This window comes from Tenrec ecaudatus, chromosome 7 (assembly GCF_050624435.1).
Source record: "Tenrec ecaudatus isolate mTenEca1 chromosome 7, mTenEca1.hap1, whole genome shotgun sequence".
NCBI lineage: Eukaryota > Metazoa > Chordata > Mammalia > Afrosoricida > Tenrecidae > Tenrec > Tenrec ecaudatus.
The window spans coordinates 52,663,417-52,686,569 of NC_134536.1; the positions used below are offsets into that span (position 1 = coordinate 52,663,417).

The 23,153-nt window shown below is 43.3% G+C and overlaps 2 protein-coding genes across 3 annotated transcripts in view; one reads left to right on the forward strand and one right to left on the reverse strand.

The window, feature by feature from the left end:
* MCM9 (minichromosome maintenance 9 homologous recombination repair factor) overlaps window positions 1-23,153 on the forward strand; it is a 104,957-nt gene that overhangs the window by 25,185 nt on the left and 56,619 nt on the right. Inside the window, exons 6-8 of one of the 2 annotated variants that reach the window (XM_075554622.1) lie at window positions 2,548-2,673; window positions 4,242-4,361; window positions 16,384-16,913. In XM_075554622.1, the coding sequence (XP_075410737.1) occupies window positions 2,548-2,673; window positions 4,242-4,361; window positions 16,384-16,448 (311 nt within the window). In that variant the 3' untranslated portion in view covers window positions 16,449-16,913. Of the gene's footprint in view, window positions 1-2,547; window positions 2,674-4,241; window positions 4,362-16,383; window positions 16,914-23,153 lie in introns of those variants that run through there. The other variant, XM_075554620.1, reaches the window with a different exon arrangement.
* Window positions 8,166-22,342, reverse strand: ASF1A (anti-silencing function 1A histone chaperone). Its single transcript, XM_075554623.1, has 4 exons — window positions 21,867-22,342; window positions 15,024-15,139; window positions 10,515-10,691; window positions 8,166-8,565 (listed from the first exon to the last, which is right to left on the reverse strand). The coding sequence occupies exons 1-4, from the start codon at window positions 21,973-21,975 to the stop codon at window positions 8,353-8,355; spliced, it is 615 nt and encodes a 204-aa protein (XP_075410738.1). The 5' UTR covers window positions 21,976-22,342; the 3' UTR covers window positions 8,166-8,352.

Below are 23,153 nucleotides of genomic sequence, written 5' to 3' on the forward strand. Positions count from 1 at the left end.
CACCTGAAAATTAGATACGAGGCAGAAGTTTTGAGAACATGAATGCAGACAGAGGACTGTTGCAATATAGGGAATTCATTGCAAGTAAAAACAAGCGACTCTCGTAGGTTCTAGAAGCCTCCGCTGGTTGATTAGGCCAGGGATTGGATGAAACATCTTTACTCACAGGTGGTATAAATAGTCTGATTTTACGCTTTCACATTTCTGCAGATGGAGCCTAAGACCGAGATCTCCTTTTATTTCAAACACATGACCAAGCCTTCACCCCATTCACAGCACTGCACAGGATCCGAGGCCCAGGCTCTCGGTTTAGATCGGAGGGTTGTAGCCTGAAATGATCATCTTAATACCAGAAGCCCTGGTAAATAATTCCATTTATATCACTTCACCAAGTTGCTCTGAGTACATGATGAATCCCGTGGTAGGGCGGATTTTCTCCTCCTCCTCTTCCACCTTTGAAGAAGCTCCAGGAGCCCCTAAGTACCTGTTAAAGGCTCCTGGCTCTGTTGACGACAGGAGAGAACGTCCTCTTATTAAGGCAATGCAGCAAGTAAAGCGGAAGGCAAAAATGAAGTAAAATGCTGAAGAGAAGATTTCAACAGGCTGAATAAAAAATACATGAAATGTGTGAAGATTGGAAATAGGAAACCAAATGGGAAGAGCATGTGCAGTAGTTTTCAACCTGGAAGAGCTGAAGGGAAATTTCAGTCCCCGAGCTTCAATATTGAAAAATTATATGGGCAAAATATTGAATAATACAGGACGCATCAAAAGAAATGGAAGGAATACAGCATCACCGTACCAAAAGGAATTGGTCCAGCTATTTCAGGAGGTGAGCTGTGATCAAGAACCAGCGATGCTGACGGAAGGCATTCAAGTGGCACTGAAGATACTGGTGAAACCAAGAAGTACTCCTCAGTCATCTGTGCCGCGGAACTTGGAGAACCTGGTCAGCTGACCAGAAGAGAGCCACATTTGTACCCATTCTAAAGAAAGCTGAACGTGGGAACTATCCATTAGTATTCTTCATATCGCACAATTTTGTTGGAGATTATTCTGAAAAGGTAGCAGCAATATACGGGCAGGGAACTTCCAGATATTTAAGCCTGATTCAGAAGAGCATGTGGAACAAAGAATGTTATTGCTGACATCAGATGGGTTTTGCCTGAAAGAGGGAGAAATTCAGAGACGTTTACATCTGCTTTAAGGACTACATGGTGGTATTCGACTGTTAATCATAGTAAGCCATGGAAAACGTTACAAAGAACTGGAATTCCAGAACACATAACTGTCCTTAATGTAGAACCTGTACAGACATAGATTAAGAGGCAGTGGATTGAACAGAACAAGGGTTTATTAACCCTATAACGCCAAGCACGACCCTGTAGAGCAGAGTAGAACTAACCCCACAGGGTAAATCTTCAAGGGAGTAGAAAGCCTCATCTCTCCCTCAGAGTAATGGGTGGTTTTGAACTGGTGACCTTGTTAGCAGTCCATAGTGTAGCCCACTATACCACCAGGGCTCCGGTACCCCTGGAAGCAGCAGTCAAGAAATCAAACAGCATATTGCTGTAAAGGATCTCTTTAAAGTGTGAGAAAGCAAAAGTGTTACCCTGAGAACTGAGGTGCACCTCACCTAAGCTCTGGTCTAGTCAATGCTACAGACCCTGTATAATGAATAAGGAGGACCAAAGAATTAATGCCTTCGGATGGTGTTGGCAAAGAATATTGAATATAATAGAATGCCAAAAGAAGGAATAAATCTGTCTTGGAAGAAGTATAGCCAGAATTGTCTTCAGAAGTGAGGGTGGCAAGCTTGGTCTCACCTCCTTTGGCTGTCATCTGGAGGGACCAGTCCTGGTGAAAGACAGACACCATGGTAGAGCGGTGGAGGGTCAGTGAAAGAGGAAGATCCTCAAGGAGACGCAAACAGTAACAATCATGAAGATGGTACAGGACCAGGCAGTGCTGCGTCCTGTTTTTCAAGGGTCACTATGTGTAGGAACAGACCGGGAAAAATCTAACAATAATAATTTTACCAAGAACTTCCCAAAATGCGGTTTCAATTTTATGGGGTATATTAACCTAAGAGGTGATTGATAAATAAGGGGCATTCCTAAATGTTTGTTCCTTTCTAAGGTGTGGTAAATTTATAAAAACTTAAGTAGCACCAAAATCAAACCCACTGACATCGAGGCCACTCCAATTCATGGACAACAGAATTGCTCCTGAAGCAGAGGCTCAGCCTTCTTCCGAGGAGCATCTGGTGACCTTGCAGTTAGCAGCCAAACACGTCACCCTCAGTGCCACCAGCAACACCCAGCATAAACTTTTCATCTCATGCCATTAATATGAAAATGACTTACAGGACCAAACAAACGAAAAGAGCCATTTACTCCTTTCACCCATTTGGAAATGACCCTCTGGATCATTTTAGGTGGTAGAAAATATGGGTTTGTAGGATCATCAGATATGACGGGAAGGGACACTTGCATTAGATTAAAAGTAGAAATGGCTGGTGACTCCCTCTCTTTCTGCTTCTCTTAGGGCGGAATGAAATACTGGCCAGCTTGTGCCCTCAAGTTTTTGGGATGTATCTCGTAAAGCTTGCTGTGGCCATGGTGCTGGCTGGTGGGATTCAAAGGACCGACGCCACAGGGACACGTGTCAGAGGTGAGTGCTGTTTGAACATTTTGAGATGGATTAACATTTTGGGAGAAGGGCTTATGAGTCTTGTGTCCTGAATGAAAATTGCTTGGTGAGCTTTTACTTTCCAAATGTTATCTTTTTTAATGTGGCAGCTATCTGGATCTCTAATACTTGGTCTAGCATCTCTATGTCAGAATCTTGTTTTGCAGAACTCCAGTAAGTTCTGGACAAGACATTGTAGTTTCAATGAGTGCCTGTTTTTTTTCTAGCCTGTAAGGGTACCACAAATTAAATGCTTACTTTTAAACTATGTATCTTTTCTGCTGGGTCCCATGTTGCTCTCTGAGAGGGAAACATTAGAAACGGTGCTTTGTGGAGCTTCCCAGGCAGCTAGTCTCCATCTGGGCCTGCCACTGTGCTTCCCTGGGGCGGCGGCTCGCCGTCATCTGCCTGCTGATCCTTCCTGCTAGTGGGCAGCAAACGCACCATCTGCCACACATTCCTGCAAAGATTATGCTCCATGTGCAACGATGTCCTAATGTCAGAGCTTTCTTCCGCTAAACACACTCAACTGACCTGGAAATCTGGCATAAAGCAGGCTTATTAGAGTCCTTGTGTGAGCCAGAATGGCCAAAGACAGCATTACTGTAAATCAGGCTGTTAGGAGAAGCTCAAGAACTATGTCATCTAGGACAGAATAGTATATTGTACTGTTAGGATTTGATAACGCAGTATTGGCAGGCTATTAAATGTGTGTAGTATATTTTGTCACCTATTACTTAAAAAGAACTCTGCTAAATGTTGAAGCTTATTAATATATTCAGAAAATAGCTCTCCTAAAATAATTTTTTATCAGTAAGATACTATATGCCAGCAGTTCTCAACCTGTAGGTCGTTACCCTTTTGGGGGTTGAACGACCCTTTCACAGGGGTCGTCTGATTCACAACAGTGATGAAGTAACAACGAAAATAATGTATGGTTGGGGGTCCCCACAACATGAGGAACTATATTAAAGGGTCGCGGTGTGAGGAAGGTTGAGAACCACTGCTATATACCAAGATGCTCATGTTCATTGTTAACACTTGAAAGTTCCTCAATTAAATTAGGATATTTCAGTAAACTACTGAAATTTTCACAAAATGAGAACATTTTCAGGTAACTTGGAATTATAACTGATTGATATTTATGAAGTACTTATAAAGACCTTACACTTGTGGTTAAATTCTTTTTTTTTAATTAAAATACTTCTAGGTGTTGTATGAAAAGATTTAATTACACTAACTTGGTATTTAAAAAAAATAAACATAGGCCTACACATCTCAAAATAGCACATAATCTGTTACTAGAGTTTAAATTTCAAATATCATGTTCAGTAATCAATTAAGAATTGTCGTATTTATGAAGAGTTAATTTTTCCAAAGAATTTCCAGTTCAACCCTTGCTAGACTGATTGTAAGTAACTTTGTGGACCAGGGGTACCATATAAAGCCAAATGCTGCATCAGGCCAAGTGGACGTTTTTCTTTGTGACTACACATAAGCACATTCAAGGTCCTTTTATAGAAATTTGAAACTTATCTGCATTTTTCTAGGTGAATCACATCTCCTACTGGTTGGAGATCCTGGCACAGGGAAATCTCAATTCCTCAAGTACGCAGCTAAGATTACACCAAGATCTGTGCTCACCACAGGAATCGGCTCTACAAGTGCAGGTATTATGTGTGACAGAATCAAGTAATTTCATATTGCCACAGGCTCTAACTTATGAAAAAAGGACCTGAAGTCAGATATAGTCCAAGTTAACTTTTGTTATTGCCACAAAAAAAAAAAGGAATGAAATGCACTTTTTATCTCTAAGAAAATATTTTTAAAATTAAGCTCCACCCACATTTAAGGTTTTCTATTGAAACGTACTCTGTATTTTCTCCTTTGTTCCTTTATTTTGAATGATCCTATTCCATTTTCTCACTCTCTAGTGATTATCTTCAGACACATTTTATCTATGCAGAAAGCATACGTAGTGTGTATGCAGGTAAACATAACAAAATAAATTATGTAGGGAAGAAAACTCACTTTATGGAAGTAGATCACTGGTTTAAAGCTTCAGGCATTTCGATGATTACAGTACCTGTCCCATAGCCAACAGTAGTTCCTACTGAAGTTTCTTAGTGAAAATTTTATCTGCTTACTCAAATTCATATTTTGTAATCATCCTTCAACTAGTGCATTAAATAACATTGAGATTCAAATGCCTCCAAGTATTTAACACCATTGTTTTAGGGGGAAAGCATTTCTAAAAACATGTTTTGATACCATTTTGAATTTTTATACTTTTGATTGGGTAACTATTTCTGCTTTTCACATAAAACAAGCATTTGGTTTCACCCACTGAACAAATACCATTTGCTACGTGCTAAGGCTGCCTAGTTTCTAGGATTTGTTTGTTTACTGACTTATTGAAACTTTTACTTTAAAATTTATGACAGAGTAGAAACTGGTTCATAATGGGACACCATTCTAAGTACCTCTAATATTTGAAATACAAAGCAAACTGGACAGGACATTAATCACCAACAAGTAAGGATTTGTAAATTGAGAAAAGTAAACAAATTTTCGGATCCTGGAAGGGAAACAGGCACGAATACCTCCTGTGATTCATTTTAGAAACCTATGGCCCAGGTGGTTTAGGATTCTGTATGCAGTAACAACGTAGCTCTTCTTCAAGCCGTTACATTTAATATTCCCTAACTCATTATTTAGAGTGGTAAGCAGTGGCCCTGCTGGCGTAGAACTAATTTCAGAGTATTTGGGCTGTTTTTATAGTGAATTGGCTCCTGACTTGCTATATTGACACTTTCCCTTCTTTTATATACCTTTGATTCAAGATTATAGCCCAATCATCAGGAAAAAGGAATACATATTTTTAGAGTATAGAAAAGTGATTATGACTTTTCTTGTCCACCAATAGGGCCAGACAAGTCTTTATTCAAACTGTGTTCACCACTCATTAGGTCATAAGAGTCATTTCAGTGGATGAAAACCCAGTAATTTCAAATGAAATGGAAAAAATACTGAATTTCACTGCATGTACTAATAGTATATGTTCTTGAAGATTTTTTAATATAAATGTGTAGTAATAATTTTAATATAAATGAGTTTGTGGGGAAATTCCATCTTTGAATCCCATTTTCCATGAACTTTACGGAAGCCCCTGTTTGTGTGTAGTGTTTGCTTTTACTGTGGAATATGACAAGTTTTAAAGGTTGCTGTCACTAAATAAGTAAGCAAGCCAAGAAACCCCAAATCCTAAAATCAGAAAGCTTATAAAAGGTTGTAAGATTCTATATGAGCAAATGCATTAAACGTCCTCAGATTTCCCAAGTGTTTCCTCAGCCAAATGGCTGTCCCCCTTCTCTTGACCTGCTCGCCGTTGTCTTCCCAGCACGAGCAATTTCCTGTTCACTTTCTCAGGACACGTTTACGTACTTTGATCAAAAGGGGCATGTGATTCAGGCAGCAGCTGCATGTGAGGCCAGGTAGGACTAACAAAACTAAGTGCTGTCCTATTTCTTAGTTCCTGAAGTTTGGATTCTGAATCTTATTTTCGGTTACCCGTTATTTACCTGTAAGAATTACATTGCACAGGCCGCCCAGGGTAGTGAGTGCTGGATTTACATAGAGCCCATAATTTCAAGCTAACATCCATAAAGCTTATTAAAAATTTTAGGTACATACAGTGGTATATAATAATCAACAGATGCTACCTTGTGTGTCTGGAAGCGCATCTTTTTTAAAAGAACATCTAATAGTTCTTTTTAAAATTCTATTAGTTTAGATTCCATTATTTAATTCCATTTCCCCACAAACTTCCTGAAGCCTCATTCATATATACTAAGAAAAACTACACGTAACTCTTTCTCTTTAGGTCAAATCTGTAGGTAAAACTGAGAGTAGTCCCAAATTTTTGTGAAAACAGGCTGTCCATTTATTTAATTAATAAAAAAGAAAAACTTACTAGGTTAATAGAAATTGATCCTGTAGCTAGGGGAATAACACTCAGCAGCGCACTGCTTTGATCACCCGGCTCACACGTGCACTATTTCTAACAAGCGCACGGCTGTTTTATGTCCTTTTAGTCAACAGTTCATTTTATCAGGAAGTATTTTATTTTCGTTTTAAGTAATATTTTAACATTTTCTTTTACTCGCAATCAGACCCAAGCCAAAGTTTCTTCATCAAACTATACTTTCAACAGTTTGGGTGTTAATTTTACTTTTCAAATCTATGAACTAGTTAATGGACAATAGATAATTTGATAATGTGGTAACATTTAGCCAAACTTTGCTAAATTCAGAGATTCATTTTTTAAAAATAGCAGGAAATGTGTACAACTTAGAATCCATGTTTAACACTCTTCTATCCTCAAAGCCTAACACTTTAAAATATATAGTAGGAAAGTTTCTGATATGAAGGCACTGCACAGTTGTGTGTCACGTGGTCATGGCTAACGTCGTGCTTGGCAACAAGAATGGTCAAAGTCGTCTATACTTAATGTAATGGAACAGAAGAAACAGAAAGAGCCTAGCTCTCAGCACAGAAAAACCACCTCCTGACCCATTTAGTGATGGATTCTTTTCGATGATTACTTTTTAAAAAATATTTTATCTGGAAGAACTATCTAGAGCACATCAACCACAAATATGCCTAATATTGTTCTGCGTGAGTGCCAAGAGCTATGAACAAGAATACTAGAGGGGGGAAATATGAAGGGGCTTCACAATGCTAAATTTTCCATAAACTTTTTGAAGTCCCTTGTATATAATTCCAAAAGAGCAACTTGTCTTTCATGATAAAGCTAAATATACCTTTCGAAATCCTAGATTTTTAAATAAATGCAGCCAATAAGGGCTGAGGTACTAAAACCATTAAAGGTTAAAATTTACAGCATCTGTTTAAATCTCATGAACACGCGAGTCATTGTCATATGTATTTTTAAACTTAAGGAGTTTGTATTTGACAAGTTGAATTCACTGGTGAGTAATGATTTACGATTCAGGGATTGCTCTGATGCTCTGAACTCTGGGATAGAATTTAGAACCACAACCAGCAGCCCTTAGGAACAATGAGCCGCTTTTGTAATGATCTCAGGTGCCGTGTGACATTACATGTGGTGCCTGCGCAGCCCTCAGCGGCTTCAGAGTGGCTGAGGGAATCAGGCCCCGGAGGTCTTGGTGGCACAGAGCTCACTTCTATTCCCCTCATGCCAGGGAAGAATGGAAACCTGGCCCTCAAATAGAACCATGCATGTTTTCATGAGGAATACACACACACGTACGTATAGTGTAGTTTAGTCTTTGTAAAGTAGTGGCCTCCACAAGGTTATAATCCGAGAAGTTAAGATAGCTTTCAACCGGGTCTAGAGATTCAGTTCTTTTTGTATGTGCTTTAACTCCATTATAGAAGAGAAATGATATATATAATCAATTTGTGTGGAAACAAATAACGCGTTAGAGAAGAAAATTACTTAAAAATAGTTGTATTTATATTCCACAATTTGTTCAAATACTGGTTTTCATATAAACTTTCTACAGAATGATTTTTTAAACAAATTCTTCACATTGTGTCTTGACTCTGTACTTACGGAATTTCAGGGAAATAGTTCTGTTTTTATAGCTTACTTTGTACTAAAAGGGTCGCAGGTGGTCACATGCAGTCCATGTGGGATTCTAACATGACATTGAGCGAGTTTTCTGACGTGGACCATCCCTTGGATGCTGAAGGCAAGGCATCTGTTGAAAGGAGGGACTGTAGGTTGGGATTACTGCTCTCTGCATCCTCCAGTTTCTCGGTGTGATCTTCCCAATTAATGTGGAATCGTGTGACCCTGGGATTAGATGCCAAGATGTTCCTTTGAAGCTGCAGAAGGGAAACACAGAAACGATAAAGCACAAATGTACAAACAGGAGTGCAATCAATGGTAGTGGGTTCTCGTGTAAAAGTCGATTTCGTCAAATGCAACAGCCACCTAATAAAGAAGGTTTGCCCAGAGAAATTTCTTGGCCTAGTGGGAGCAAGACATGGAGCCTCGGAGGGAGTTCGCCCGGCTTGTTAGCATTCCAACAGAGCCTCTACCTTGTCTAGGCTTCCATTTCCTTCAGAGAGAATGTTTTCTTTTAAGTTTTGCAACACTGTGTTGCTCTTGAGCATATGCACAGTGAAACCTCATGCGCCTTCTGTCGCCCTCCGTCCGCAGCTGCCAGGCCACCGCCTTTCTTTTTCCCAGTCCTTCCTGCTCCAGGAGCATAAACTTGCTGCCCTCAATGTCAATTTCATCCCAGGTGGGTCGCTCTTAAAAGAGGGTAATGCTTCTGGACCTTCCCCTAGTTAAGCTACCATTGGTTTTAATTAGACTTTGGGGGTATTTCTGTTTAAGATTTAAAGATTATCTAAGGACAATGGTTTCAGAGGTTCTCCCACCCTCCCTGTGGCTCCAGGAAGTCTTCCACCTTCTGGGCTCTTTTGAAGGTGGATGCTTTTACTTAATAGCGCCTGATTTAGACTGATAGTGTCTCTCTTCCATTGTCCATTCAAGACAAAGGAAAAAGTTACCCAAGTAAACTATTAGTGGCTGGTCCTACCTTTTAAATGCATAGCTCATTTTTATAACGGCATTCTCTCCCCCTGCCATACAAGGTTCCACCACTCAGATAACAAGCCTCATTTTACTGGCAGGCCCATCCTGAGATGGAAACCACTCTGTCTGATGGTTACAAAAGGAACACCATTATATTACCTTCTGGGGTTGTGTTTTTTGTTTTGCATGGTAGACAAATGGAACGTCAGGTTCATAATTTGCTATACAGAACCCTCACAAAAATCAGTGACTAAATGCCCCCCACCCCCACCCCTTTCCCAGAAATGGTTAGGACTAAGGATTTTTGAGGATGCTGGTTCCCAGATTTCAGCTTCAATCACCAGAAATAGTGTGATTTTAAAAGTTTGGATTAATCTCTAAGAAAAAAAGGTCCTTAATAGCAGGTACTAAGGTGGGATAGTGCTCGGGTTAGAAAAGCCCTGGGCTGCTAAGTGCAAGGCAGAGGAGGTTGTCTGCTCCTGTAAAAACCTAGTCTCAGCAACACTGTAGTCAAAAGAGGCTCCGAAGGAGTAAGTTTGTTTCTCAAGTAGCACCAACTGTTTGTACGCCCTACCAAGCTAGAGATTGGTTATTTAGACCCATCCAGTGGCACTGTGGAAGAAAGGCCTGATGATTCTGTAAACATTACAGCCAAGAAAACCTTATGCAACAATTGGAATCAACAGTGGGGTTTGAATTTTTGGTTTGGGATTCATCTTCAGGGTTTTTGTTTTGTTTTAAATTTAAAACCTAAGCATAGCAAGCAAATGAAGCACTTATGTACATAACAAAGCCTATAGGAACACACTAATTACTCACAAAAATAGAAGCAAAATTTCCCCCTGTAATTTTGGAAAGCATGATGGGCAAAAATATCCTTATTGCGTAATGAACTTGAATGCCGTATGGGTGTGGCATTTGATATGTATGGAAGTTTGAAATGAATACAATTATTATGTATGCAAAAAGCCTTAAGCAAAGCTATATTTCTTATAGGAGGCACTTTTTTTTAAGCCATCAGAGACTCTCAAGGTACCTGCCCAACACTGATTATTAATGACATGCATATCTGGAGATGGAGTTTGAGGTCACCAGTGACAACAGAACAATGGTCTGTTTGCCCAGTTGGCACAAGGACCTCAAATTTGTCTCTCAAAGCCATTGTCATAGTGTACTACTATGAATGACAATTGCCAAAGAAACACAGGTACGTAAAAAAGCAGAACTTTACCTTAGAAAAGTCTGGTTTAACTGGCGGATTTTCCCTTAATTCTGTCTCGGTATATTCATTATTTACATAATAGCCAACTCTAATAAATTCTTGACCTCGATAGGTGCATGTGATTAGCACAACTGTTACACCTACTGCATCTGCGTCTGGAATGAGTCCTGGGTTCGGTGCATCAGCCTACAGTAATTTAAAAAGAAAAACAAAAACACATAAACAGTGGCTGTTAACTGCAAGTGATACTGGAGAGTTACCTTGAGCAGCATCAGTTGAGGGGGCATGACAAAACCTTGAAGCCAGAAGCTCACTTTGAGATCGATTTACTGCTAGGAAATAGGAGTCCACGTTTCTCCACAATATGGCACCTCGCCTGAGCATGTGAAAGTACTGTTACTGTCGAGTGGGCCCTGACTCACAGGGACCCTATCTATGCACCAGAGTGAGTGAAACTGCCTGGGCTGGTGTCATCCTCACAGTCACTGCTGCCTTTGACGTCATGATGGCACAGCTACTGTGTTACTTCATCTCACTGAGTCTTCCTCTTTCACTGCCACTCTACCAAGAATGATGTCCTTCTTTAATGACTGGCCCCTCCTGGAATGTCACAAATACTTGCAACCAACTGTTGCTATCCTTGCTTCTAAAGTTCATTGTGGCGGCTATACTTCTCCCCAGGTAAGATGGATTTGTTCGCTCTGCTAGCAGTCAGTGGTAGTCTACATGTTTCCCCAGTGCCGTAATTACAAGGCATCATTCTTGTTTGGCCTCCTTGTTCACTATCCCGCTCTCCCATACATATAAGGTGACGGCAAACACTTAGAAAACACTACTGCTAGAGGAAAGAGTCTGGTTACAGTATAGAGTAATTCATGAGGAATTATGCAATATTCAATTATCAAATAGTCATTCACTGAAATTTTCTAGTCATAATTTTTAGATCTAAATATTCATTTGTCTCCACAGGTCCTGTTACAGCAAACATTTTTACCAGTTTCATGCAAATAACTTGTGTGATTGTTTTTGCAACCCCCCCTCCCCCCCCATACATTAGTTTCCTATGTATTACACAGATGTGCTACATGTAAGAAGATGTAGTATATGCCAGTTCCCCTCTCCTACCCAGAACACTTGTAGCCTTATGCCTACCTATCTACCGTCAGATATGTTATTATTTTGTTAAAATGGAAAATGAGTTAGATGTAACTAAGTACTTTTCAAAAAACATTTATCTTTTGTAATCACTCTGCGAGGCCCTAAAATAAAATTACTTAAACCGCACACACTATAGAAACTGGATGCAGTCAAAGATCCTGATTTGAATCAAGCTGCTATAAGCAGAGCCTCAGCGAATGCACACAGTGAATGCAGCAGCAGGTGGGCTAGAGGCAGCCAGAGCCATGAGCACAAAGGCAGGGCCTGTTCAAGGCCATGTGCAGGGCAAGGAGACCAACTAGAAGTGGGTCAGAGAATGGTGGGCTGTAGCGATGTGCAATAATGTCAGGCATTTGAGCTCAACCCCAGGCAGCCATTCTGGCAGTGGGTAAAGTTCCATTAAATTAGTTTACTGTTGCCCAGACACCTGGGAACATCCCTGAGCTTGGCTCCGTGCTTCAGCCAATTCCATAACTGAAGCTGGCATCGCCAAGCCATCGTCAAATGAATGTTTATGTCATGCCTACATGAGAAGATTGACACAGGCATTAAAGATATACCCTAGTCACTTAGGCCCCCAAATTCAGTCCGTCTTAGCATCCCATCTTCGACATCACTGGTCTCAACATTTCCCAGCCTCTGAAGACCAAGTTCATGTCTCCATCTCTTCTCTAGAATAAGCTTTTTTACTGGTCTCCCAGCCTCTGGCTTGGCCCATCATTTAACACCTCGGATGATCTCCATTTTCTAGGGGGTAATATTTGTTCTTTTTAAAGCCCTTCATAATTGTCTCTAGCCAACCCCCACTCACACGTCCTTGCATTTCACTTGTCCTAGACATAGGAATTGCACCAGTTGTTTAAACTGGGGTGCTCTTCTTTCACATCTCTGTGCCTCACAGCCCGTTCCCATGATCCAAAAGGCATCCTCTAACATCTTGAGAACATCAGCAGCTTTTGAAGTCTGCATCAAATGCATCTTTCCCTGTGAAGTGCCTTCTAACTCAGAAGGAAAAAGAATAGCTCCTTTTTGTGTGCTTACGTTACTTGACACAACCCCCCACTACCACTGCAAACCTAACCATCTAAATGTGTCTGCACCCTCCAGGGCAGGGATCCCATCTCTGTCACCTCATGTCTGCCACACAGACTTGTATTTCAAAGTGGATTCATAGCTCAATTCCTGCCATTAGAGCTCATGACCTCTTTGGGACGATACAGCAGTTCCTGGGAATACGTTCTTTACCTTAGAGGTGCTGTGTAAGTGAAAGGGAATGGAGATGGAAATAGCTCAGTACTCCATGGAAGCTCGCCCCCCCACATTGCTTCCCATCCCTTCAGCAAAGTGGAATTAGACATGTTTGTGGTTTAAAAGTTCTTTGCCAAAGGATTTAGCTTAAGCAAATTTAAGTAGAGAAACCTGCAAGCCTCTCAGGTCATTTAAGGATCTGTGACAACAGCCAGTAATATTAGGCAAATATCTGGCCATCTCCCTGCAAGCTTGTGACATACTCATGAGAAACTACGCTGACTGACAAAAAGCATGGTAGAGGAGGATCCTAGGGCCATTTGCTTAAGACACAAAGCCACACAAAACCTGGACCGCAGTCCCATCTTTTGATGGTGAATTTTATAGAATGCATGCACTGAAGACAGCCAAAATCACATGATGCTACCTCTGTCCTTTTTGGCAGTGCGCACTGACACCAAGGTAAAACAACCTGGAAATGACTAGAAGCAAATACATCCAAGCAAGGCATTTTCTTTCCCACAGCACTCTAAGCCTAAGCCAAACCCTTCGGGGCTCTTCCTGGCAGGCTAAACACACAAAAGATATTTGAGGGTTTGTTTTTAAAACCGAGGAATTTATCTGGGGGCATTATCTCTGCATTTTTATAGTAGCACGAAAAGGTGTATCACAGCACAAATTTCTCACTATACCCAGAGTTAATAATTAGTAAAGCAGGAGTGCTCCAGGATAGTGGGGCCAAAGAAATGCTGCTTCTCTCTCTAGCAGTTTTAAGAAGCTGAGACAATAAAATTTCAATCAAATTATAGAACCCGGGTTCTTACTAATTGCCAGTTGAGTGTGCTAGCTGCTTTATTCCCCCATTTAATCTTCGATTAGCTCACACGCTGGACTAATCCCCACGTTTTATAGGTGGGGAGCTTATCTAAAGTCTTCTAATAGCTAGTGACCATTGAAGCTGGACTCTGAACCAGGTCTTAAGTATGGTGCCTCCTCCAACACGGGGCCTTTTTTTCCCCAGGTCTGTCGCTGAAGCTGTGCTCTCACAGCTCTGGCCAACAGCACCACTGCCTCTTCATTCATATAGTCAGCGGTATGGATAGACCAGGTTATTTCTTAGATCCTTGATTACTTTAAAGCTGGAAGACAAATTCTGCCTCTCTTTTTAGAAAATCTAGAGATGTTAAAGGAATTCTTTGCTTGCTGCTGAAAAAACTGTTGGATTATCATTTTACCTTCCCATCTTAGAAGGTAAAACACAGGAAAGGGAGAGAGTTGGTTCTTTTCTGGATTAAGTCTCTAGTGATTATTCTGCTTTACTGATAGGATTTTCTTGAGTAAAAATACTTGTATCAGAAATTAGTAACTGGTTTTAAATTTACAGTTTAAATTTATAGTTAAATTTAGTTCATCTTTGGATGATTATAAATATCTCCACTAAGTAAACATGGATAATTGAGAAGTGCTTGAATAGTTCTACTTAGCAATTTAATAAAAATTAAGAGAAATAAAATATTTGAGTATAGATCACAGCAACTAAAGTCTCGACACAAACCCAAACATAAGTTATGCTAGTAGAATTCCCCCTCACAAATGGCGAGAAGGGGAGTGGAGTCCCAGCAGCAGTCCACTGGAAGATGTGCACATCAGATGCTCTAGTAAACCAGGGACTCAAGATCAAGTAGACCCTTGATTATCTACTAAGATTCCTCTAAACTTTACTCAGTTACTGACTTTTTGGAAATTATTGTATTTGTGTGTATGTGTTTATATGAAGACAATTTCATCTGTCAGGATTTTAAGTCCATGTGCTTAGCCACTGGACAGCCACCAAAAGTCTAATACTACGAGGATCTTCTCGGGAAGAACCCAAGACTAGCTGTTGTGCATCGTGATGCAGCATGTGGTTTAGTGCGCGCTGTGCTGTGCATCTCCAGAGCTTCTCAGCACAACGTAGCAGGAGTCAGAGTTCCTTTGTGACAGAAATGTCACCTGAAGGCAGGAGGAACAAAACCCAAAGGCAGTGTTTCAACCCAGAGAATGAAACGAGGAGCATGAAAGAATATGCTGTTCAGAAACATTGGCATAGACAGTTATCAAGAATCATCTTACCTGAAATACAAACATATGCCTTCCTGCAGGTACAGGTCCCACTAAAACAGAGTCTAAAACTTGATCGTATTCTTCACTTTCTGCAGAGCCCACATAGATAATTTTCCACTCCAAGTCTAGAGTTGAAAACCAACACAGATTTCAGAGTCAGTAAATGTATTACCAGATGCTATCAAAGCCCCCTTTAGTGTCCATTTCACCATATAATGAGTGCTCAAAGCTGGCTGCTTAGAGTAGAAAATGCAGACACTGGACTGTACCTTATAAATTCTTACACTTCGTTCCAGAGTTTCTCAAACTGTTTGCTCCTCATAACCAGAGAATGGAGCCAAAATGCTGGGAAATGTTTCAGTCGATTCTTTAGGAGTCACAAACCACACTGGCAGAGTAAGTCTTTGGAGATGTCCCACAGGAGCCACCCAGAGCCAAGCTCACTGCTGTGCAAGTGGTTCTGCCTCACAGTGATCCACAGGACAGACACAGCTACCCCAAAGGAACCCCAAGGTTTTAAGTCTTTACAGAAGCAGACTGCCTCCTCTTTCTCTAGCAGCACAGCTGAGCACCTTCTTACTCAGCCTGCTACCAGGGCTCCTTAAAGAACATCTCGGAAGTTCCCCAGCATTTCCCCGTTATGTGGCTATAGCATCCCTCCTGGTTTAATGCAATCTTTTATCAACCCACTTAATGAAACACAAAAAACCTCACTACTGACTCAGTGCCCTTTGCAGACTTGGGAATTCTACGGGCCAGTTCTGACTGGGAGTCAAAATCAGCTTGACGACAGTGGCATTCAACAGGTAGAAGCACTGTCCTGTGCCGTGTTACATGGCTCCAAAGGATCAGAGCTCCAAGTGTAAATATCATTACTAGTGAAGGTCCCTCGTGCCTTAGAGGTAAAACCTTCCTTGTGGCTTAGAAATAAAAAGCATTAGTTTATCAGCCAGCTATTAAAGAACTGTTGGATTTTTCCCTCTTGGAATACCCTCATCTCATTCTTTAAATTGACAAGAGGAAGCAACAATCCTTCAAAAAATAAAAGTTGCCATAAGTTGATTGTTTCATTGTAACCCCAGCTATCAAAGTAGAACTGTACTCCAACAGGTTTTTTTTCCTTCAAGCTTCTGGACAGATGCTCTTGACCAGCCTTTTGGTCAGTAGGTATACATTTCACTTGTTCATGCATCCAGGGACTCCAAGGGGCCTTTTAGGGATTCACTGGATTGAGTGCACACAGTGGAAGTGGGTGGGAGGAAGAAGTCCAAGACAATGCATACAATTCAGCCTGGCACATTATATTGAGAACCTTTTATAATGTGCTACAAAGACCTCGAGATGAGTGCACTGCTCCTTGTCCTTTCAGGCTGTCTGGTGCTGCAGTGGTCAGCCTCATGGACTCCCTGCACCAGGACTACAGGCACTCCCTGAGGAGCGAGTTTCTGGGTCACTCGTTGCTGGCACCATGTGTTACTATTTCTACATGATTGTATAGATATTTTTATTCCCTAAATAGACACTATAAATATTGTAGGTACTGTTTCTTACCCAGACTGTACTGTAAACTTAAGTTATTCAACTGAACATGCCTTTAAATATAACACTTTCTTTAATTAAGTCAACAGTTATTTTCTGAGGACCTGTTGTGTTTCTGTGTTATTTTATGTCATGGATGGCCTAGTCCTGGAACACTAGTATTCCCTCATGTTCTAGCACAATTCCAAATGCAGGGCCTTGCTTCTTGCCTGAAACTCTGTACTTGTTGATCAAGGACCAGTATCCAAGGATGCCAGCCATGAGCATCTGGTGAGAGGGAACAGTGAATGCAGAGGCCTAGAGATAGGAGCAGGTTTGGCATGTTCAGGAGAAAGCCGTGAGGGCAGGGCAGGTGCAGAAGAGTGAGTAAAGGGCAGAGGCACCACCATGGGGGTGGGAAGGAAACATGGCTGGATCCTGTGCAGCTCTGCAGGATCGTAAGGACTTCTGCTTGTTTACTGATGGGCCCGTGTGGGAAGCCATTGCAGGGTGTGAGCAGAGGGAGGATCGTGTTGGCTGCGGTCTTCCGTAGAGACAGTTAAGTGAGCAAGGGAAGAAGGGAGGCTATTTCAAACACTGAACACAAGAGATTATGATGGTGGAGACTACAAGAGGGCTTCCAAAAAGAACCCCACGGAAAAGCTGTCTTTCCATTGTACTTATCCATGAACTCATTTTAGAGGTGAGGTCATTTTGGGTGGAGTTGGAAGGTCAAAGCAACAGAACTCAAGGACAGTAGAGGTTGTAAGAAAAAGCCGTCATTGAAGGCCTAGGCACGGGGCAAGAATAGAGGGACCACTGAGGCCGCGGAGAAGACCAGAGCACTGTCAAGTTGTTGGAGTGGGGAATACCAATGTGGAAACAGTTAAGATGCCTTCTAGGTATCGAGGTAGAAATACTGACTAGGTCTGGTTAAAACTATTGTCAGTAACCTGTGAAGCCGGGAAAATGGGTAGGATTCCTGTGGAGTGAGTCCTGGACCGACCCACCAAAGTTAACCTTTTCAAGCCCCATGGGACATATCAGCAACCTACAATTTCAGTCTCGTATTTTTTGAGAAGCTGCTAATCCACTTTCAGTATGTGCTGTTACCTGTCCAGGATCTCTATTCCTGGGTCAACCTGAGGAAAGAAAAGGTCTCACTCAGTCTTATTTGGGACAAATGTGTCCCACAAGATCCATAAGAGCAAAACCTTTTTCTCTTTGATTTTGGCATGTCTTTCATTACTAAAAGCATACAGTATCAACAAGAAAATGAGAACAGAACATAATTTCATTTTGAAAAGGTGAAAGAGGTCAGGGGGTGAGATTTAATCCAGGAGATTACAGTGAGGTAGGTGTAAGGCTCTGTTGGGGGTTCTGTGGCAGAATTCTCATCTTCTATGAAGGAGACGCAGGTTTGATTCTAGCCCCAGTGTACCTTCTGCGCATCCACCACTTGCCCAACAGGAGAGGCTGTAGCTTCCAAATTACATGGACTAAAAAAGAAAGGCTTGGCCATCTATTTAGGCATATCAACCAGTAAAACCCCTGCAGATTACAAGAGCCCAGTCTGTAACTTCAGGGAACCATGATAAACTGTATCTATTGAACTGGTCAAGTGGAGGTTAAGGCTGAAATTGTCACTCAGAGATTTCAGAGAATTTTGCTCAATTCCTATGTTAATCCTGTTACATACAGTGCTCTGGGGCCCTAAATGGTGTTTAAGTTGGCATCTGTATAACATGTTATGCTAGAACTCTTATGAGGACAAGTCAGAAAGTATTACTATACGATCATAAAAATTTCCATTAAAAAAAAGAAAGAAAATGTGCAGCTACTGTTTCTGGATCCTCCCCATCTGAGTTCACATATTTTTGGAGGTGGTGTTTCCATCTCCTGCCCTCCCCCACAGAATTCTGTGCTTTTAGTTTTACATCATGTAACAAATAGCCATGTGGGCATCCCGAAAGGAGGACTCAGATGGTGTTCCTTTGAGACATTGAATTTGGAGGGAAAAGGGGAACCTGAAGGGGCAAGATCAGACATTAGGGTGGATGGATGGGGTGCGGTTTCCCAGAAATATTCTCATAGGACAGCCCAGGCTACCCACAAACACCGACCCAAGTGCATTGTGGAGATGGAAAAAAATCTCTGTTATGCTTTCTTGGCCTTCTACTCACCAATGTAATTTTCAACTAAAAAACAGAAACAAACCCAAACAACTTCATAGTAAACCCCTGTGGTTCTCCTGGGTCCTTTAAGGAGGTCTATTAAGATCATTTACCCTCTTGGAACTTCCCCCCAAATTTCCATAACTTTCTGAGCTTATTTATATGCCTTGAATTTAACTGGCCCAGAAGATTCCAGTAACAGCCACTGTTTTGATTAGACCTTGTGCTGGAAGGGACTCGAACTCGATTAACACAAGTGTATTACTGAAAGGACTTGCCTACATCTGCAGCCAGACACAGATGCCCATGACAGGTTTAAACACATCTTGTTTGGAATAAACTTGACAGTGCATGAATGGCAATGCTTTTTGGCTTATCCTCAATGTAAACCTACTTTTAAAAATACTATATTCCAGTCATTGGCCACTCACTGCACACATACTGTGTACATCTCAACTTTACAAACCAAACAAAACAAGCCCACTGCACTGAGTCCGTTGCAATCACAGCAACACTCTAAAGCACAGTCGAAGAAATAAGACACCAATCTGAATGTATCACAGGAGCCTGACTTGATGGCAATTTGGGGTTGCTTTTTTTTTTTTTTGGTTAATTATCCATAGAAAATGGAAGCTCTTCAGGTATATAATCAAAGTTATAGAGCTAATAAACATTAAAATAAGATCCAGCTCTGCAGTTTTAAGGCCTGGGCTCTTTGGAAAAACCTAACTGGGGAATATAAATTCTTCCCTTTATAGCTCTCAAATTAATAGTGGAATAAGGAAACTTGACCTAAGGGTGGGGGGCACTAGAGAGCAGCTCTACTATGTCCTATAGGGTCACTATAAGTCTTAATCAACTTGATGGCAATGAGTAATCTTGAAATAAGCTTTATATTTTAAGCAACCAAATGATCTTAAGTGCATAGGAGCAAACACCCATGACTTTCTTCCTTAAAGACAATTTTAAAATGATCCTTTTAAAGGAAAATTGAGCTCAATTTTTCTAATCCACACAGCCTCTAGGTGGAGTACACAGGCATAGCACCATTTTGATGGATTCTAACTTCAGTATGACTCAGCTTAAATTTTTTGGGGAAAAAAAAATCGAAATGAATGCTCAGTAATCATGCCCCTATGCAGTGTGGTGTACCTGTGGAAGTAAGGATATTCTTGACACCAGTATCAGAAAAGTCTGGAGTGTGATTCAGCTGGGTTGTGAGTGGATCCCAGTTAGAAGTGGCTTTGGCTTCATGAGTGGCAGGTACCAACCATCCAATAAGAATAGCTCCATTACACCTCTCTGACCCGCCTATCTTCCTGGTTCAGAGTTCACTCAAAATGGAAGGCATCACCTAAGCAATAACTGTTATTTGAGCTTCAAATGCCTAAAGGACGGTAGTAAAAAGTTGGAATGGGCTGATCTATGGTTTCTCCTACATTCCCCCATTTTTATATGCACAGTGGCAATGAAAGAGGAAAACTGACTGTTGGGAATGGTAAATGAGCCTGGTCTCAGACATGCCTTAGGTGTTCACTGGGAGTAGCCAAATGCTTTTTAAATAATCAGAAAAATTCTTTAATTTTACAATGAAGCTAGAGATTAGGTTGATAAGTACATCATCTTGCATGTAATGCATATGCTTAATATAGTCATTACAATTGAATGGAAGAGTTACTTGTGGCTACCTAAAGGAGGGAGGTGGGGGAAATCAATCAGAAATGTTATTCTACGTGTCTGCCATTTTTAAAAAGTTCATTACTTACAGCTTTTATGATCTAAAAAACTAAAATATTTATCATAGCGGTTGAGTTATTTTTAAAAAAGCAATGCTTTGCATGTCACTAGCACAATTATTTTAAATGCGTTTTGTCAAAAATACATGTAAGTTCAAAAAGGCAAGGCCCTATATAACTGCTATTTAAATTTGCATCGATGAGGTTAAACTTTTTTCTTCCAAAATCTGGAAATGAAGCCCTGTCTTAACTTAATAAAATCAAAGTCAGCCAAAGAAAGGGAAGGCTGGCAAGTTTTCGGTTTCCAAGTTTTGTTACAGCCCATAGTAAAAGAGGGGGTTTTGTGTTTTTCTGAAGTCCTCGGGTGTACTCAGGCAAAAATGGTGAAATCATTTGCATTGCCATCAGGACTTTACCGTTTTATTCTGGCTCGCTCTCTTCTTCATTTGTTCGGAATAGAGTCATTATAGTTCGATCTCACAACATGTTCCTAAAGCAAATCTCTGGCTCTTCAGAAGCCAATGATCAAGTCCTGGCTATTTATTTTACTTAACCGCCGCTCTTGGCTTCGATGCAACTTTGTAGCATAGAAACCACCTTCTTTCCGAGAGAGAAAGGATTCGGGTCACCACCGCAGAGGGATGCCCGTTGGTGGGCGCGCAGCCCCGCGCCTGCAGCCCCGGCGCCCGGGCAGCCCGGCCGGGGAGGGCCCTGGGTCCCCGGGGAGCGCCGGCGCCCGGCCCGGCCCGACCCTGCGCCCGCCTCTCCCGCTGGTTGGTCGAGGCGGCCAGAAAGCCGCGCGGCCAGCCAGCTCCCCTCGCGGAGGCGGCCGAGCATGGCCACCCGGGCGAGCCGGGCCGCTCCGCCGCGAGCTCGGCAGCCGGCTTCGCCGCTCGCCCGCGGGGCCGGAGGCTGGGCGGCGGGTCCCCGGGCCGCGGCGGGGAGGCGGCGGCGCCGTGACGCCGGGGTCCGTCGCCCCGTCCTCCACGCTCGGGAAGATGGCTCCGCGTCGAACTCGGCGGCGCGGCAGCCCCACGCGCCCAGCACGCCGCTCGGTGCCCGGCCTGGTCCCCGCGGCCGCCGGGGGGCCGGGGGCCGCGGACAGCGCGGGGCCAGCCCGGCGCGCCCCTCGCCCGCCGCCGCCGCGCAGCCGGGTGCGGGGCCCGCGGACCGCCCGCCCGCCAGACAAAGCTGACAACATGGCTACCTCCGCCCGAACAAGTTCCTCGCAACTTGAGCCGCCGCGGCAGGCAGCTCGGCGGCGCGCGCGCCCCGGCGGCGGCGTCCAGCAACTTCAAGTTTCCCCGGGCAGCGCCGAGCCCGCGGCCGCGGGGCGCCCGGCAACCGCCGGCCCGCCAGGCCCGGGAAACTTTCCCCGACTGCAGCCCGCGGCTGACAGGGCGCCGGGCGCCGCGGCGACTCACCTTCAGACAGGTCCTCGATGCACTCGAAGGTGATCTCGAACTGGAAGGGGTTGTAGAAAGGAGAGGGGTTATCGAGCACCACTACATTGTTCACCTGGACCTTTGCCATATTTCGGAAAGCACAGCACAATGGGAGCGGGGGCTCGCTGCGGCGGCACGATCCAGTCCAGCGCGCGGCCGCTCGGCAGAGCGCAGCCCCCCGCCCCGGCGCCGGCCCCACGTCGTGCCGCGGCGACTTGAGAAACTTTTTTTTTGCCCTTTCCTCTTTTTATTTACACGGGAGCACTTCACACGGTGTTTTTGCAGCTTTCCTATTTCACTAAACTACAGCCCATTCTGCTCCGAGAACTAGCAGCGTTGGCCGCGATTGGCTGCACCGAGCTCTGACCCTCCTCCTCCAGCAAGAGGCTCGGCCGCGAGCAAGATGGGCTCCCGCTCTCGGAAAGGCCTCGGAAACTTTCAGTGCGGCTCCACCTGCTGGTGTGGATTAGGACAAAGGCGGAGAACAAAGTGAGTGGAATCCGGGCTGGGAGGCCCGCGCGGAGGCCGCCGGCGGCGGCGGCGGCGGGGAGGAGGAGGGGCGGCGCAGGCCCCGCCCCCGGCCCGGCGACTCCCGCGCCTAACGTCGGGCGTGGCCGCGGCGGGCACGGGAGGGGGCGTGGCCACCGCGGGGTGCGGGAGGCGTGGCCACGGCTCAGGGCTGTTTGTGGGGCGGGCGGCGGCAGCTGCTGGAGGGCTGGATGCTGGGTTACGCCCGCCTCTGGGGTTTGCTTCGTGGTCTTTGGTTTTGTTTTTTTCTGAACAGTTCTTTTTACGTCAATCAAAGGTCCTGCCGACTCCCTTGCTGAATTGAGCAGATGCGATTTAGCTCAGCTGTCTATGCTTCGGGTAATATTTGGAGTAGAAGGAAGATTGGTTGCAGTGGAAATAAATTGTGTCTTGTAGCCCTTTGCCAGTTCGAAAGGAGCAAAGCCATTTTGGAAATCTAGTTGGCCGATATCTGCGCCTGGGCATGGCAGCACCATTAGTTAAAGAGAGAAAATGAAAGACGGGAGATGCCGCCTTCACGCACACACTGCTTAGAAAATCTACATAGGCTATCTTTGCGCCGCATCCGTGTCTTTCGCGCCCCAGTCGATATCTTAAAAACTCCTAGAATGAGAAAAACCGTTACTAGAAACATGATCAGCTATATCTCAGATTTCTGTCATTTGAGGGAATACAGGCTCCTAAAAGGCGAAAGGGAACCATTTACACACTGGAGACCGGGCGCTGGTAGGGCGCGAG